At 43.9% G+C, this 13,989-nt stretch overlaps 1 protein-coding gene across 1 annotated transcript in view; it reads left to right on the forward strand.

The window, feature by feature from the left end:
* Positions 1-3,233: 3,233 nt before the first annotated feature.
* The window catches only part of ARIH1 (ariadne RBR E3 ubiquitin protein ligase 1), a 51,736-nt gene continuing 40,980 nt past the window's right edge, over positions 3,234-13,989 (forward strand). Inside the window, exon 1 of the mRNA XM_081169213.1 lies at positions 3,234-3,847. Within this exon, the coding sequence (XP_081025339.1) occupies positions 3,464-3,847 (384 nt within the window). The 5' untranslated portion in view covers positions 3,234-3,463. The remainder of the gene's footprint in view (positions 3,848-13,989) is intronic.

Below are 13,989 nucleotides of genomic sequence, written 5' to 3' on the forward strand. Positions count from 1 at the left end.
GGTTTTTCATTAGAGTTTCCCAAGTTGTCTAACCACTATGCCAATCTAGGTTGGGTTTGATTGCAGAGAAGTGAAGTGTAGGCATCTGACAACGCAGACCAGAGAGGAAATTCTGAACATTGTTTTCTACTATGAAGTTTTTTGACTTCTGCAATTATGTTTTTGTAGTTTTGAAAGCAGGTAAGTAGTACATACAATCAGGAGAGAATATATGTTAAGTCAAGTCCCATTGCAGAAGCAGTGGATACATCTGGAATACTTGGCTTCACCCCAGATTTGTGGCTGGGGCAAAAAAGGCATCTACTTACACCTTTGGTGGGAATGCCTGTGCAGGAGTTTTGATCAAAGGTATGTCATGAATTTTAATATAATTAGAGGCCCTGTTATGATTATATTTACCCTCTTTGAGGTGGTAAACATGAATATAAAATGTACAGGCTTTTAAAAAATTTCTGTTGGCTGTACCGCAGCCAAACTCTCCATCACACAGAAAGGGGAAGCATCACATATGAAGCATATGGAATATGGAACATTGCTATTTCTAATAAGCACGATTGAAATGTTTTGAAAGGTACAGAAAGACCCAGAGACTTTTTAGTGGAACTTTATTCCATATGTAAAGACTTGCAGTGGCAACAACATCATGCAAAATCTGGAATCCCTGGCAATGCTTCTGGAATAACATCTTTTACTGTTAATTTCAGGTACATCAATATGAATGGTATAAATCTTCACTTATTTATGGGCATCTGGAATACCCTATGAATTTTCTGATTTTGGTATTAACCATTGTTGTAGTACTTTTGTTATTTTAAATTCTTAATACGTTTTTACTTATAATAAAAAAGATGGAGTGGACACAAAGAGCTTAGAGGAAGCTGTCTGAGGCTGAACTCTCATGTGTGATGCCATCACCAAGAAGAGAGTTACTCTGAGCATGTGTTGGGTACTTTGCTTTACTAATGAGTAGCAAAAGCCAGTCCTCCAAAAGCGAGGATTAGAGGAAACAGCACTTCCCAGGTCAGATGTTTCCAGGTCACTGATTTCTCAGTGGACCTGTGCGTTAGTATTGCTTTTTAAAGACATTAATTGCTGTCAAGCCACAAAATGCATTCCCTCACAGTCCACACAGCATATGCTTACTGCTTTTCCTTGTTGTCTTTTTGATTCATACTTTGTGCCCTGTATTTATCTACAGTGGACTGCTTGTTTTGTTCTTTTAAAAAAAGGAAGAGTCATTTAATAGCAGTTAGCAATTGACCCTCAAAGTGTGTGTTTGTTGGGAAGGGCAATCACATGTAGTCAGACAACCTGATGACTATGAATGTTTTGCTCCATGCAGTCTTGCAAGAAAATTTAAGGTTTTTTTAGCAGCCCTAGAATACCCTCTCTCCCGACAGACTTGCCTGGTTTCCTATGTTGCAGACTTTTCAGCACCAGAGAAAGACCATTTTTATTTATAAAGTTTCCTGCATCTCAGTGGCGTAGCGTGGGGGGTGCAGGGGGGCCGGCCGCACCGGGCGCAACACCTGGGGGTTAGGGTTAGGGGGCGCAAATCCACGGGTTAGGGGGCGCAAATTACTTGCCTTGCCCCGGGTGCTGACAACCCACGCTACGCCACTGCTGCATCTAGAATTTGGCACTATTCTCCTATGCTGGATTAAGGCTGGTTCTCTGCTCATTTTATGTTGTTTCTGTGCTAGTTTTTACAAGGACATTGACTTGCTTTTCTGCTGATTTCAGTTTTATTTTTATGTATTAATGTGCTTGAAGTATGCATTTGTGATGTGGCTTAATTGTGCTTTTATACAGTGTTGTAAACTGCTCAAATGACTGTGCTGAATGAGCAGTATAAAAATAAGTAGTGTGCCTGTCTACTGAGAAGTAAATGCCACTGGGTCTCATTCCAAAAAGCCTAACTTCACATATACGTTGGAAAAGATGAGTCTCAAAATCTAACCGTTGGAAACAAAGGCATTGCTTGGAATGAAGCGAAGTTTTGTATGCCATTCTTCAATGTTTATGCTTGTTATCATTTTCTCTTCAGTTTTGATTCAGTTATTTAATCAGGACAATTTTTTTGAATTGCTCTACACGATGGGTATAGATTTTTCTTGGTACTTACTGACATTATTATGGAAATGTGGCATACAAATAAAACATGACGTGAAAGGGCTTCTCCACACAGTACATAGTTACATACCTTGTAGAATTTGCTACAAGATGTCGTGGCGGTTGCCCACTTCTGTAGATTTAGACCACTGATGGCCAAACTTGGCCCTCCAGCTGTTTTGGGACTACAACTCCCATCATTCCTAGCTAACAGGACCAGTGGTCAGGGATGATGGGAATTGTAGTCCCAAAGCAGCTGGAGGGCCAAGTTTGGCCATCACTGATTTAGACAAATCCATAGAAGATGCAGGTGCCCATAGCAGCCTGCCTGTGAATGTTATTGTGGAGCAATACATCCAATATATGTTTATTGTCGGTGTGGTTTTCTTTTACTGAAATGGATGTCAGGTGCTTTATGGGGAGCAATTCTCATGTGGCATCTAACACAAATCAACAAGATGCTGAGGAGATAGTATGGCATACATTTTCCAGAATGAAATTACAGTGAACCAGGCAGAAGGCCTTTTTCGGTGGCCACACCTTGTACTGTGACTTCCCTGCAAGATGCCCAAGAGTTAAAACAACTACACAATTTTTCGCCAATGTCTGAAGGCAGCCCTGTTTGGGGAAGCTTGCACTGTTTGATGCCGTATTTTGTTGGAAGCCGCCCAAAGAAGCTGGGGCAACCTAGTCGGATGCGCGGGGTAAGAGAAATTAATTGTTATTCTTCTCTAGCAAACTCTTGCCACAAACCGCGCGCTACTTGCCCCCAAACCCCTTTTGCCACACCCAAGATGGAGGCGCCCAACCACTCCCTTTCTGAAGGCGAGCAAAGCGAGGAAGGAAACCTCTCCCGCTCAGAAAATGGCCGCCGCACTGGAGACTCCCTTTTATTGTTCACGCGCGCGGCCACACTCAATATGGCCGTCACCACCAGCCTCTTCTCTCCTCAGAAAAGCGTCAGCGCGCCGGCCTTAAAAAAAAAAGGGGGGGGAGAAAAGAGGGGCGGGGCTTGTCGCCGCTCTTCCCCACCCCGCTCTTTCTGGCCCGGCCCGCTACGCCGGCGACGTCAGGCGACGCGGGGTTGCGGCCCGCCGCTGGCTGCGTGCGTGCGTGCGTCGAGGTGACGGAGCGGGCCGGACGCGTCCCTTTGTTGGCTCAGCGGCGCCTGTGAGGAGAAGCAGCAGCGGGCAGAGGCAGCAGCGGCGGGTGTTTGTTATCGGTCCGCCGAAGGGAGGCGGCCAGGCCGGAGACTTCGAGTCCGCCCGTCCCCCCGGCGGCCCGCTGGGGCCGGCCCCGCTCCGCGCCGTCTCTCCCCGCCGCTCCAGCCGCCGCCGCCTCAGCCGCCGCCATGGACTCGGACGAAGGCTACAACTACGAGTTCGACGAGGACGAGGAGTGCAGCGAGGACAGCGGCGCCGAGGAGGATGAGGACGAGCCCGACGACGAGGACGAGCCCGACGACGACAACCTGGACCTGGGCGAGGTGGAGCTGGTGGAGCCCGGGCTGGGCGTGGGCGGCGAGCGCGACGGGCTGCTGTGCGGCGAGACGGGAGGCCTGGGCCCCGGCGGCGGGAGCGGCGGAGGCCTGGGCAGCAGCGGCCTGGGCGGGCCGGGCCCCGGCGGAGGGCTGGGCCACGAGCAGGAGGAGGATTACCGCTACGAGGTCCTGACGGCCGAGCAGATCCTGCAGCACATGGTGGAGTGCATCCGAGAGGTCAACGAGGTCATCCAGGTGCGCGCGCGGGGCCCGGCCGGCTCGAGGGGGCCCCCGGCTTGGCTTGCACGCGGCGGGTGGCGGAGGAGGAGAGGAGCGGAGCAGCCGCGGCTGGAGGAAGCTCGGGGGGAGGAGGCGGGGGAGAGGGAAGGGGTGGGCGCTGCTCGTGCAGGAATGCGGGCCGTGGAGGGCCAGGGGGATCGGCCGCGGCCTGCTCCAGCCACGCCTTCGCACAAGCGCTTCGCCCAGCAAGCGAGCTGCTTGGGAGGCCCTTGCTTTTCCTCCCCCGTCCTCCCTCTCTAAGCTCTTATTTCTGCCTCTTGGCAGGGGCGATGCGGAGGGGGGAGCAGGATGAATGAGGAGCAATGGCTCGGGGTGCCGTTGTCTTGTTGCGATGGGGGGAAGGAAGGGGGAATGTGCTCAAGCGGGTGTTGCCGGCTGTGTTAGTGTGTGTGCGCTCAGGGTTTTCAGTGAACCCGGCGTGGCAGCCGAATGGGCCTTGCTGCGTTAGAAACAGCGGCTTTGTGGAACTTTAAACCAACAAACAAAATAGCCTACGCTTATACGAGCTGGAGTTCCCTGATGCCTAAAGCATTGTTCCCAGTTGGAAGAAAGAGAGGCAGATATATACACACACACTCTTTCTTGTAAGCAGTGGAGGGTGACTAATAGCCATGAAATGCATGTGTATGCATAGCCTGTGACAATTCTCTGTGGACTTTAAATGTGTATATGCCATCCCTATTATCATCAGAAATAATCGATGTTAACGCAGTTATCTTAGACTTTTTAAAGAACTGTAGCCTGTAGTCAGCCAGGAAACCATTGTCCAGAAGGTTGTACCCCTATGATCCCTAGCCATCTTTTAAAAAGCTTCTGGACTGTGAACTTAGGGATTGCACCCAGGCCCAAGAATTGAGCCCCAACAATCCTTTATAGAGTGTGCCTTCTGGATTGTGCTGTTCAGCTTTTCAGTATTGCAAAATAAAAGCAACAAAATAAAAGCAATAAAAGGCAGGGCTCAAGAATGTGTGTGTGTGGAGTGGTGTGGGTCTGGAGTTTTTAGGTAGTGTTGTGGCCTTGTGAGCTGTATGGTGTCTTCTTTAGTCTGCACCCACATGTTTAGAAACACTCGTTCATGTATCACTTTTTGAAGGTAGATACTAGAACTTTATCAGAACTAGGGTTAATCATACTTCAAGTAGTTCCATTGAAATTGATGGACACAACTAGCTTCAGTACATTAATTTCAGTGGGTTTGTGCTGAATAGTTGCCAGGTCTGCTAGAAGGGGGATGAGCCTTCCAAATGCCAAGGGGTCTCATCTGTCTGACATAATGCTTTTTGGCTACAGTAAAATATGAGTTTGGGGACATGGAGATGCCGTTATAATATTTTAGGGTGGTGTGTGTTAAAATTCCACTTCGTGCAAAATAAATTGTGTATTGATTTTTGTGAACAATTTTATTCCTAATAATGGTGATGAAGCTAGATGGTGATTAAATCTTTTTCGTTCTAACCAATCATTCATATTAGGCATCCTTACATGTTGCTATCTTGAAGATTGCTGGTTCTTCTGGTAGAACTAGGAAAATCTCATGCTTTTATCTGAGTATTTTACTGTGCCTTTCAGTCCTCAAGATGACATACAATTGCCTAGGGTGTGTGACCCCGCCCCCTTACACAGATAATAACTATTAAGGTAGGCAAGCAGGCAGTATTCTGTTAGCATCTTCACCATCATGAGCTTACAACCATATTTAATGGTTTGCCTTTAGATAATATACCAGAATAAAACATAAGTGCTCCCCTACACATACTGATCTTGCTGAAAAGTCATTGATTCCTGCAAAATATCATTTGACTTATTCAGGAAAGTTAATGACAGATTAACATGATTCAGGAGCACTCTGTCTTAGGTACTAAAGAAGGTGTTAAGCTATGGAAGTTTTGATTCTAATTTTGTTTGGTTCAAGTTGCTTTTCTTGTTTGGCAACCATGTTACTTCTGGTTGGTAGGAATAATTGTCCTCCCTTGTCTCACAGGTTAGTTGCCATAGCAGGGGGTAGGCAATCAGTGGCTTACATAAAACTCTTTGAAAACTTCTTCCTTAAGCAGCTCCTTTGTTTGGATCAACTAGGAGAGCAAGTTACTTTGATGATAAAAGTACAGGCACCCTTACTTTGCATGGTGTTCACATGGTTGCCGAACTTGGATATAACATAGAAGATAAGTTGCATGGTGCCCAGACTGATTTTGGCCCCATCTGTACCATACATTTAAAGCAGTATCACTTTAGAGGTTCATCACTTCCCCTAAGAATCCTAGGAAGTGTCTTTTGTTAAGAGTGCTGAGTGTTGTTATTCCACAGCACAGTATTCCCCTCACAGAGCTTCAGTTCTCGCAAGTCAGTCCCTCTTCCCAGGTAGCTCTGTGAGGTGAATGTTGGTCTCCCAACAACTTCTCAGCACTTTAACAAATGACATTTCCCAGCATTCTTTGTGTGAATCCATTACTCTTTAACATGATATACCTTAAAGAGTACCTTACATGTATAGTGCAGATGGGACCTTTGTTTTACTGCATGTGTGTGTTGTAACCATTTTCTAGGAAATACTTTGCCAAATCAAAATCTCCCTCCTGTCCTTTGAGTGGAAAAGAGATGTAGTACTGGTATATCTGTCAGGTGGAAAAAGCAGTAGGAGAGGGGGGCAGCATTCTAACATTTATTTTGTGATGAGACAGGAGAGAAGCTAGGATTGGAAAATGCATTCAGATGATGCAGAGAGGCTCTTACTGCCATTCTTCTACATTTAGATATCACAGTGATTTGGCCCTAAACATGACTAAAGAGAAGGGGCAGTGCTTTTTTTCCTGGGGAGGATGCAGGGGTACGCATACCCCTAAACATTTTATTAATCTAAGTTTGGCCTCATTGAAGGGCAGTATTTCAGTATGAGTAGGAAAATGAGAGTACTCCTAAGCATTTTTTTAAAGGAAAAAAGCATTGAGAAGGGGTAACCATGAACCTATTTGGGGTCCTAGAGGGGGTCATTGTGGCCAGAGATTGCTCTCCTATTTCCAACAGAAGACCTGCATGTCAGTTTTATATTGGGCGTAAAACTCTCAGCTTCCAGCCCTAAATCTATAGAGTTAAACTGAAAGCAAACTGAATCCAAACTTTTTTAAGGGCCTTCACTGATGTGGTGAGAAGAATGTGAGAGGTAGTGTACTTTGCCCTGTAGATTGCAGCTGCTGTGTCATTATCTGTTCTTCTTACCCACCCTGTTTGCAGCCTGACAGTTTGCACTTTAAATACAACAAAGCTTTGCATAACAGGGAGGGCTGCAATAGATTCTGACTTCACAGCAAGTAGGAAAATACTTGTGAAGTAACTTGTAGCACAGTTTGTGTACTTTTGTCATTTGAAGTCATGTTGGCTACTTCACATTAGTAGTGAAACTCTTGCTTTTGGGGAACCTTCAGCCTTAAGGTTTAGTCCTTTGGTGATTTTTTTTTAGGCAAGATGAAAAATGGCTGCAGTTTGATTTCAAATTGCAAGGGTTGGGTGGTTGTTATTGCAGAGTGAGCAACAGTGGGTGTGGATGCATTGCTCCTGCTTCAATTCTGTTCAAGTAGACCCTGATCTTAAGCTTATCTCTTCTTAATCTGTAGTGTGCGATATGTAAGAAGTGTGTATCTTGGTATATTTGTGTCTGACACTTCAAGGTCAAACATAAGATTGGAGTTTTATTCAGGGAGCAAATGTGCTTGGTCAACTGGATCTCCAGTCCCAGCCTGCTGCTGTTGGGTTATATGATCAGCTTCCCAGCTCTTGCTCCTCAGGTCTTCAGTTTTTGTGAGGCTGAGCTAGTACATGCTTTTTACTTGCTTAACCACTTCTACCTTATGATATATTGAAGTTGTCTTCAATATATTACCCAGCAAACAGAAACTTTAGAATGAATGCCTTCTGGGTTGTTGGTTTTGTGTGTGTGACAGACACAGGAATGACTTACCACTCTGTAATGATGGAATGAGGTGGGGTTACTTACTCAGTCTTAAAATCTGCATCAAAAGTCTATAATGAGCAGGAGGGAGCAGTTCAGCTAACTTATATAACACCACATGTTCATGTTTACATACTACTTTTGCAAGCATGCAGAATGCTAAGTTATCATTAGTTATTTTGCTGAATTCTTATCCAGGCACCATGGTTCTCAAATGTGAGTTATTTATTGAAAAGTCCTGAAATGGGCTTTGGAAATTATCAGAACACTATTGCATTACTACATGTGTTTCTGAATCTGAAGTGCTTGAGTCCACTTAATGCAAGATATTTTAGTTTTTGGAAAACATACCAGAATACAGAATACCAAGCTAGTGTCAGACAGAGGTAAATGCATGTGTTGGTATTTGTTCTTACGCAAGTGAAAACTAATCCTTTCCTAATTGTTGATTGCTTGTATTTTAAAGGTTAAGTGCACAGACCTAACATTCCTTGAAAATTGAAGCCATTAAACATTATTTCCCTTAGGCTTTGAGCAGAGGGTTAGAGAAGAGAGGAGAAGCTGAACATTAAATGCATTAAATGACTTACCAGTTACCACATAAAATGCTACTTGGTACATTGTAAAATAATAAAATTAACACATTTTGATTCTGACAAATAATATTCTGACAATAATCAGGTATATTTTTGATACGAGAGATGGAACTACAAGCTGCTACAGTCTAAAGTAACTAAGCATATCCCCATGACCATGAAGAAATAAATTCAATTTTTTAAAGACAACTCAAATGAATGAATATAAGTAGGCTTCTGAATAGCTTCTTGCCTAGTGATAAGAAATGCACACAAGCTCTTCTAATAGAAAGATTTGATCTATTTTGCTTTTACTTTGGGACTAGTGATGTTGTATAAAATTGTTATGTTGACATTCAGGCTTGCAACTTGCTTGCAATACTTCCCTATAAAGTAGCTAGTACTGTTTCTCTGTTCATTCTTATTGGATTGTTTTTCTTCACTTTTTCCATATGGGACTTTGCATGGAAGAAGAGAATACTATTGAAACTTCTTAAGTTTTTGAGTGTTATGCCTCAATATGTGTAGTAGGATAGGAGTTTTTGCACATAGATACGTGTTTGCATTAGTGAGAACTCACACAGATACCTGTTGGACACATGCTCTGGCTTACTCCAGAAGGGAGGGGATTGACAAACACCCAGACTTGGTCCAAGAACAGTTCTGGAGCTGCTGCTTCACCAACATCTCCTTGTTTTCTCCCTTTTATGGGCAGCCCTGCAAACAGAGTCCAGATTCTGTTGTGTTCTCTGCCTCCTTACTTGTGAGGAAACTGTATTTGTGGCCCCTGGCTTGAGGAATATTTTGTTCCTTTTGTCCTGAGGTCAGCTGCTAGGAAGACACAGCTACCCATGGCCTCAGTAACAACACTGCTGCTTGTTTCTTTTCTGATTTCTCTTCTCCCCCAAATTTCCTTCACCCTCTTCTCTCACTTTAGACTCCATTCTTGTCCAGTGGGCTTGTGCCACAAATTGAAGTAACAGAATCCATGTGTTTAGCTATCTTCTCATGTTGTATCTGGAACCAATGGGTTATGGCAGTGGTTTTCAACCAGTGTGCCATGGCACCCTGGGGTGCCTTGAATTATGGTCATGGGTGCCTCTGACCTTCTCGCTCGCCTTCCCTTCCTCCCCTGATGCCCTCTTGCATCTCTGCCTCCCAAAGGTTTGTGCAGCTGTTTGATGCAGCAGCCCTGGCTACTAGCTCCCCAAGCGAATGGTGCTTCTGGGGCTGCCCAGTGGTTACTTTCCAGGTTCCTGTGGAACAGTGTGAGGAGGCACCTCTCTTTGGGGCAGGGGGGCAGCTCAGAGACCAGGGGCAGCAACAGTGGCTGCCCAGAGGACTCCCATGGAGAAAGGAGAGGAGGCTGAGGGAACACTCCTTAAGGGAGTGTGAGGAGCTACCGGCTCTGCAGGTAGGGGGTGACATAACTGGGCTCCTGATCCCCACAGGAGTGCTGCAGAAAGAACGTACAGTCATCCCTCTGGTTGCGTTTGCTTCATGTTGCGGATTTTCGGGTTGCGAACACGGCAAACCCGAAAATGTATACTTCCAGGTTTTTACGCATGCGCAGAAGCGATCTGCGCACTTTGCACATGTGCAGAAGCGCACGCGCAGTAGCGACACTCTACTTACGGACTTTTCAGGCTGCAAGCGGCACCCCGAAACGGATCACATTCGTAAGTAGAGGTACCACTGTAGTTAGTCAAGGGAGTTGTCGACCCAAAAAGATTGAAAACCTCTGGGTTATGACACGCTAGCATGCTTTGGAACTGTTATTACATCATGTGATAAATATGATTCTTAAGACCCAAGGAAAGTCAGCATGAAGGTAAAATCGTAATTAGCTCAGAAAAAAGATAAATGTGAGGCCTAGTTCTCACATACAGCTTAACCAGTAGTTAGCCTATCTGGATGTACCACACCTGAGTGCAAAATGATGTTCTTGTGATCCTACACACAGCATGCTATATCAGAAAGGGCCCTGACTCCTATTTTTCTATGGGGAAGGAATTTTTATTTGATATGGAGGAACATTCATTGATGTCACCCCCAGCATGCACTCAGCCCATGTACTGCTGGATCAAGCCAAAAACCAGTCATGTCCAGCAATTTGTTCTCACAGTTGACAACCTGATGTGTCTTACATCATCATCATCATTATTATTACTACAATTTATAACTTGTTTTCACAGTTGACAACCTGATGTCTCTTACATCACCATCATCATTATTATTATTACAATTTATACACCGCCCTATACCCGGAGGTCTCAGGGCGGTTCACAACAAGACTGAACGCAGGACTTGAGGAGTGCAGCGGTGCTGGTCCCACTTAGAATGCCCAGCAGCTGGTATTCAGAAGCATATGGCCTCCAACAGTCGAGTTAGAGCATATAACCACATGGTTAGGAGTCCCTGACAGCCCCATGCTCCTTGAATTTGTCTACTCCTCTTTTAAAGACTGTCCAAACTGGTGGCCATCACTGCTTTTTGAGGGGACAAATTCCATAATTTATGCTGTGTGTGAATGAATACTTCCTTTTTCCCCTGTCCTGAATCTTCCAACATGCAGCTTCATTGGATGGAGTGCCTCAGGTTCTAGTGTTACGAGAGAGGGAGGCAAACCTATCTGTGCACTTTGCTTGCACCATCCATTATTTCATACAACTCTGTTGTGTCTCATTATTCACCTTTTCCCCAGTTAAAAAGCCCCAAATAGTGTAATATTTCTTTAGCTGGTAACATTTCCTCAGGTGGTTCTCAACATATTTAAAAAGCTTCTTTGTAAGTCTTTTTTCAAAACATCTTTAAAAACAACTAGAGAGTTCAGCTGCAGCAAAGTCATCCAGCTTCCTTGACAGGAAGCTTACTAGTCTTGTTGCTTAAACCACCATGTGATTCATATGCATACTTTGAGGAATACTGTTCACTTTAAGATCAACAAAGGCTGAAAAGTGCGAAGAATGGACCAAATGAAAAGCTGCACCATACAAAAAGCCGCATATGCACCCATGATATGAAAGAAAAGCCTAAAGTTATATCATCCCACTTCTCACCTCAAGATCAAAACAAGAGAAAAATAAAAATGATCAGTGCCAAATTTACTATTTTACTATTCCTGTTGTCAACAGCCCTTAATTTTCCTGCTTCAACCTGTTTTCACCTTTCTGTGTGCCTGTGGTGCTATTGATGACATCGGCTAATCTTGTTGATTTACATCTGATGGGAAATGACTCTTGATTCCAATTCCAAGGAACAGAACGTAGAGGTGTTCTTTGTGTCTCCCCAGCAATTGTGAAAACTCCCTTCCCCTACAGGTCTATAAAATTCTGAATCTATATCCTTTTCTGTACAAGCGGGGGGATAACACAAATTGGATATGTGTTATAAATTATTTTAGTTCTAATTCTTACCTTTGGTAAGCTCTTGAAAATGGATTGGACTGAAATTGAGCTCAAATTTCATTGTTCCTTGGACTCCAAATTTATTTGGATTTCCAGGGAGTGGTCCAAAAATACTTACGGGTGTGTCATACTGGAAGATGAAGCTTGTTGGATGTGGCCACACTGCCCTAGTGGTTGTTGATGGAAGCAGAATTGGAGGAAAATTGAATTGGTTTAAAAGTTGGGCATTGCCTTTACCCAGCGTGAAAGGACATGAGTTTGAAGAATTGGAGGAAAATTGAATTGGTTTAAAAGTTGGGCAATGCCTTTACCCAACGTGAAAGCACATGAGTTTGAAGAATAAGAGTGGATTGGCAAGTGTTCATATATGTGAAATTGTTTTATTGAAGGATCATGATCAGGTGTAATGCTTTTTGTTTCTAAGGTAAGAAGCAATAGCACAAAATTTTAATAAAGAAATTTAGGTTGAATGTTAGAAAGGACTCCCTAGTACAGTGGTGCCCCGCAAGACGAATGCCTCGCAAGACGAAAGAGTTTTCCGTTTTGGAGGTGCTTCGTAAAACGAATTTCCTATGGGCTTGCTTCACAAGACGACAATGTCTTGCGAGTTCCTGCTGGTTTCCCCCCCCTTCCCCCCTTTTTCTAAGCAGCTAAGCCGCTTATCAGCTGATCCGATCAGCAGATAAGCCGCTAAAAGGCGCTAATCCGCTAATCCGTCAATGGGCTTGCTTCGCAAGACGAAAAAACCGCTAGACGAAGAGAATCACAGAATGGATTCTTTTCGTCTTGCGAGGCACCACTGTAGTGATGATGATAATAGTATAGCACGGAAAAGATGCCCAGGGATGTTTTGGGATCACTTGCCATTGGCTTGTAAGCAAGCTTTGACATTCTATTTTCATGCATTTGTTGATTTTATTGTAGCAGTGCTTTGTTTTTTAAAAATGATATTTATTGAAAATTTTAAGGTTACAAAGAAATAAGAAGGAAAAACCAAGAGAAAAAAAGGAAAGAAAAAAGTAGATAAAAGTAACAATTAAACAATACAAATCAGTAAAAACCAAAGTCAAAAAGAAAAAAACAAAACACAATACATCAAAATCAAAAAGCAAAAATAAGTGCTTTTAACAGAGAAGCAACTCTTTAATATTAACAATAAATAGAAAGGTTTATATCAGGCTTCCTCAACCTCTGCCCTCTAGATGCTTTGAGACTACAATCCCCATCATCCCTGACCACTGGTCCTGCTAGCTAGGGATCATGGGAGTTGTAGGCCAAAAAAACATCTGGAGGACTGAGGTTGAGGAAGCCTGGTTTATATTCTTTTTGCCATTGGCTAATGGAGGCAGTTGTGGAAATAGCACCACTGCAGGCCCTCATTGGCCAACCAGAATTTGGCTCTTTTACTTCTCTGTTTTTCGAAAGCAGATGAATAGCTACCACTTGTGACAGTGGTAGGAAAAACAAGCCTTTTGATTCTGGGTTTGGTGGACTGTGCTCGTGTAATGTAGTACTGTAGCTAGATTTGTTGGAGAGACCCTGCCTTAAATTCCTGCTTGGCCACAAAGCCTCCTGAGGAGCCTTGAGCTGGTCTCAGCTGAATCTACCTCACAGGATGGCTTTGAGGATAAAGAGAGGGGGGTGTATTCTGCTCTGAGCTCTTCAGAGAAAGGGAAGGATTATAATATAATAGCGGAGCAATCTCCAGCTCTGTAATTGCATCTAGCATTAATTTTGTTTGCAAAACTTCATATATTATCATCGATGTACAGGCTGCCTGTCATTTAAAATGATGCACAGTGAAACCATTGGTACTGAAGAAATGTGAGGCTTTTATAGTCTCTGTTTGAAACCTGGCAAAGTAATTTCATACTTGGAGTATTTTGAAATGTTTCTGAGCCTCTGTGGCTGTAAAATAGATTTGTTTGAAATATTGCTGATATTTCAGCTCTGTGCTAATTGTGGCAGCCATTCCAGAAATGAAGACCATTACTTAAAGCTGTCACTTTCAATGCTTAAGTGACTTGCAGATCCTTGATATATTTTTAACTTCAGGAGGGTTGCCTACTGGAATAGGACAGCTGTTTATTTTGCCACTAGCAGTCTTTGGGCAACAAGAGCACACATGTAATCACCCTAGCCCAGACCTAAGTAGAAAGGGGGTGTTAC

Source organism: Podarcis bocagei (assembly GCF_964188305.1).
Source record: "Podarcis bocagei genome assembly, chromosome: 14".
NCBI lineage: Eukaryota > Metazoa > Chordata > Lepidosauria > Squamata > Lacertidae > Podarcis > Podarcis bocagei.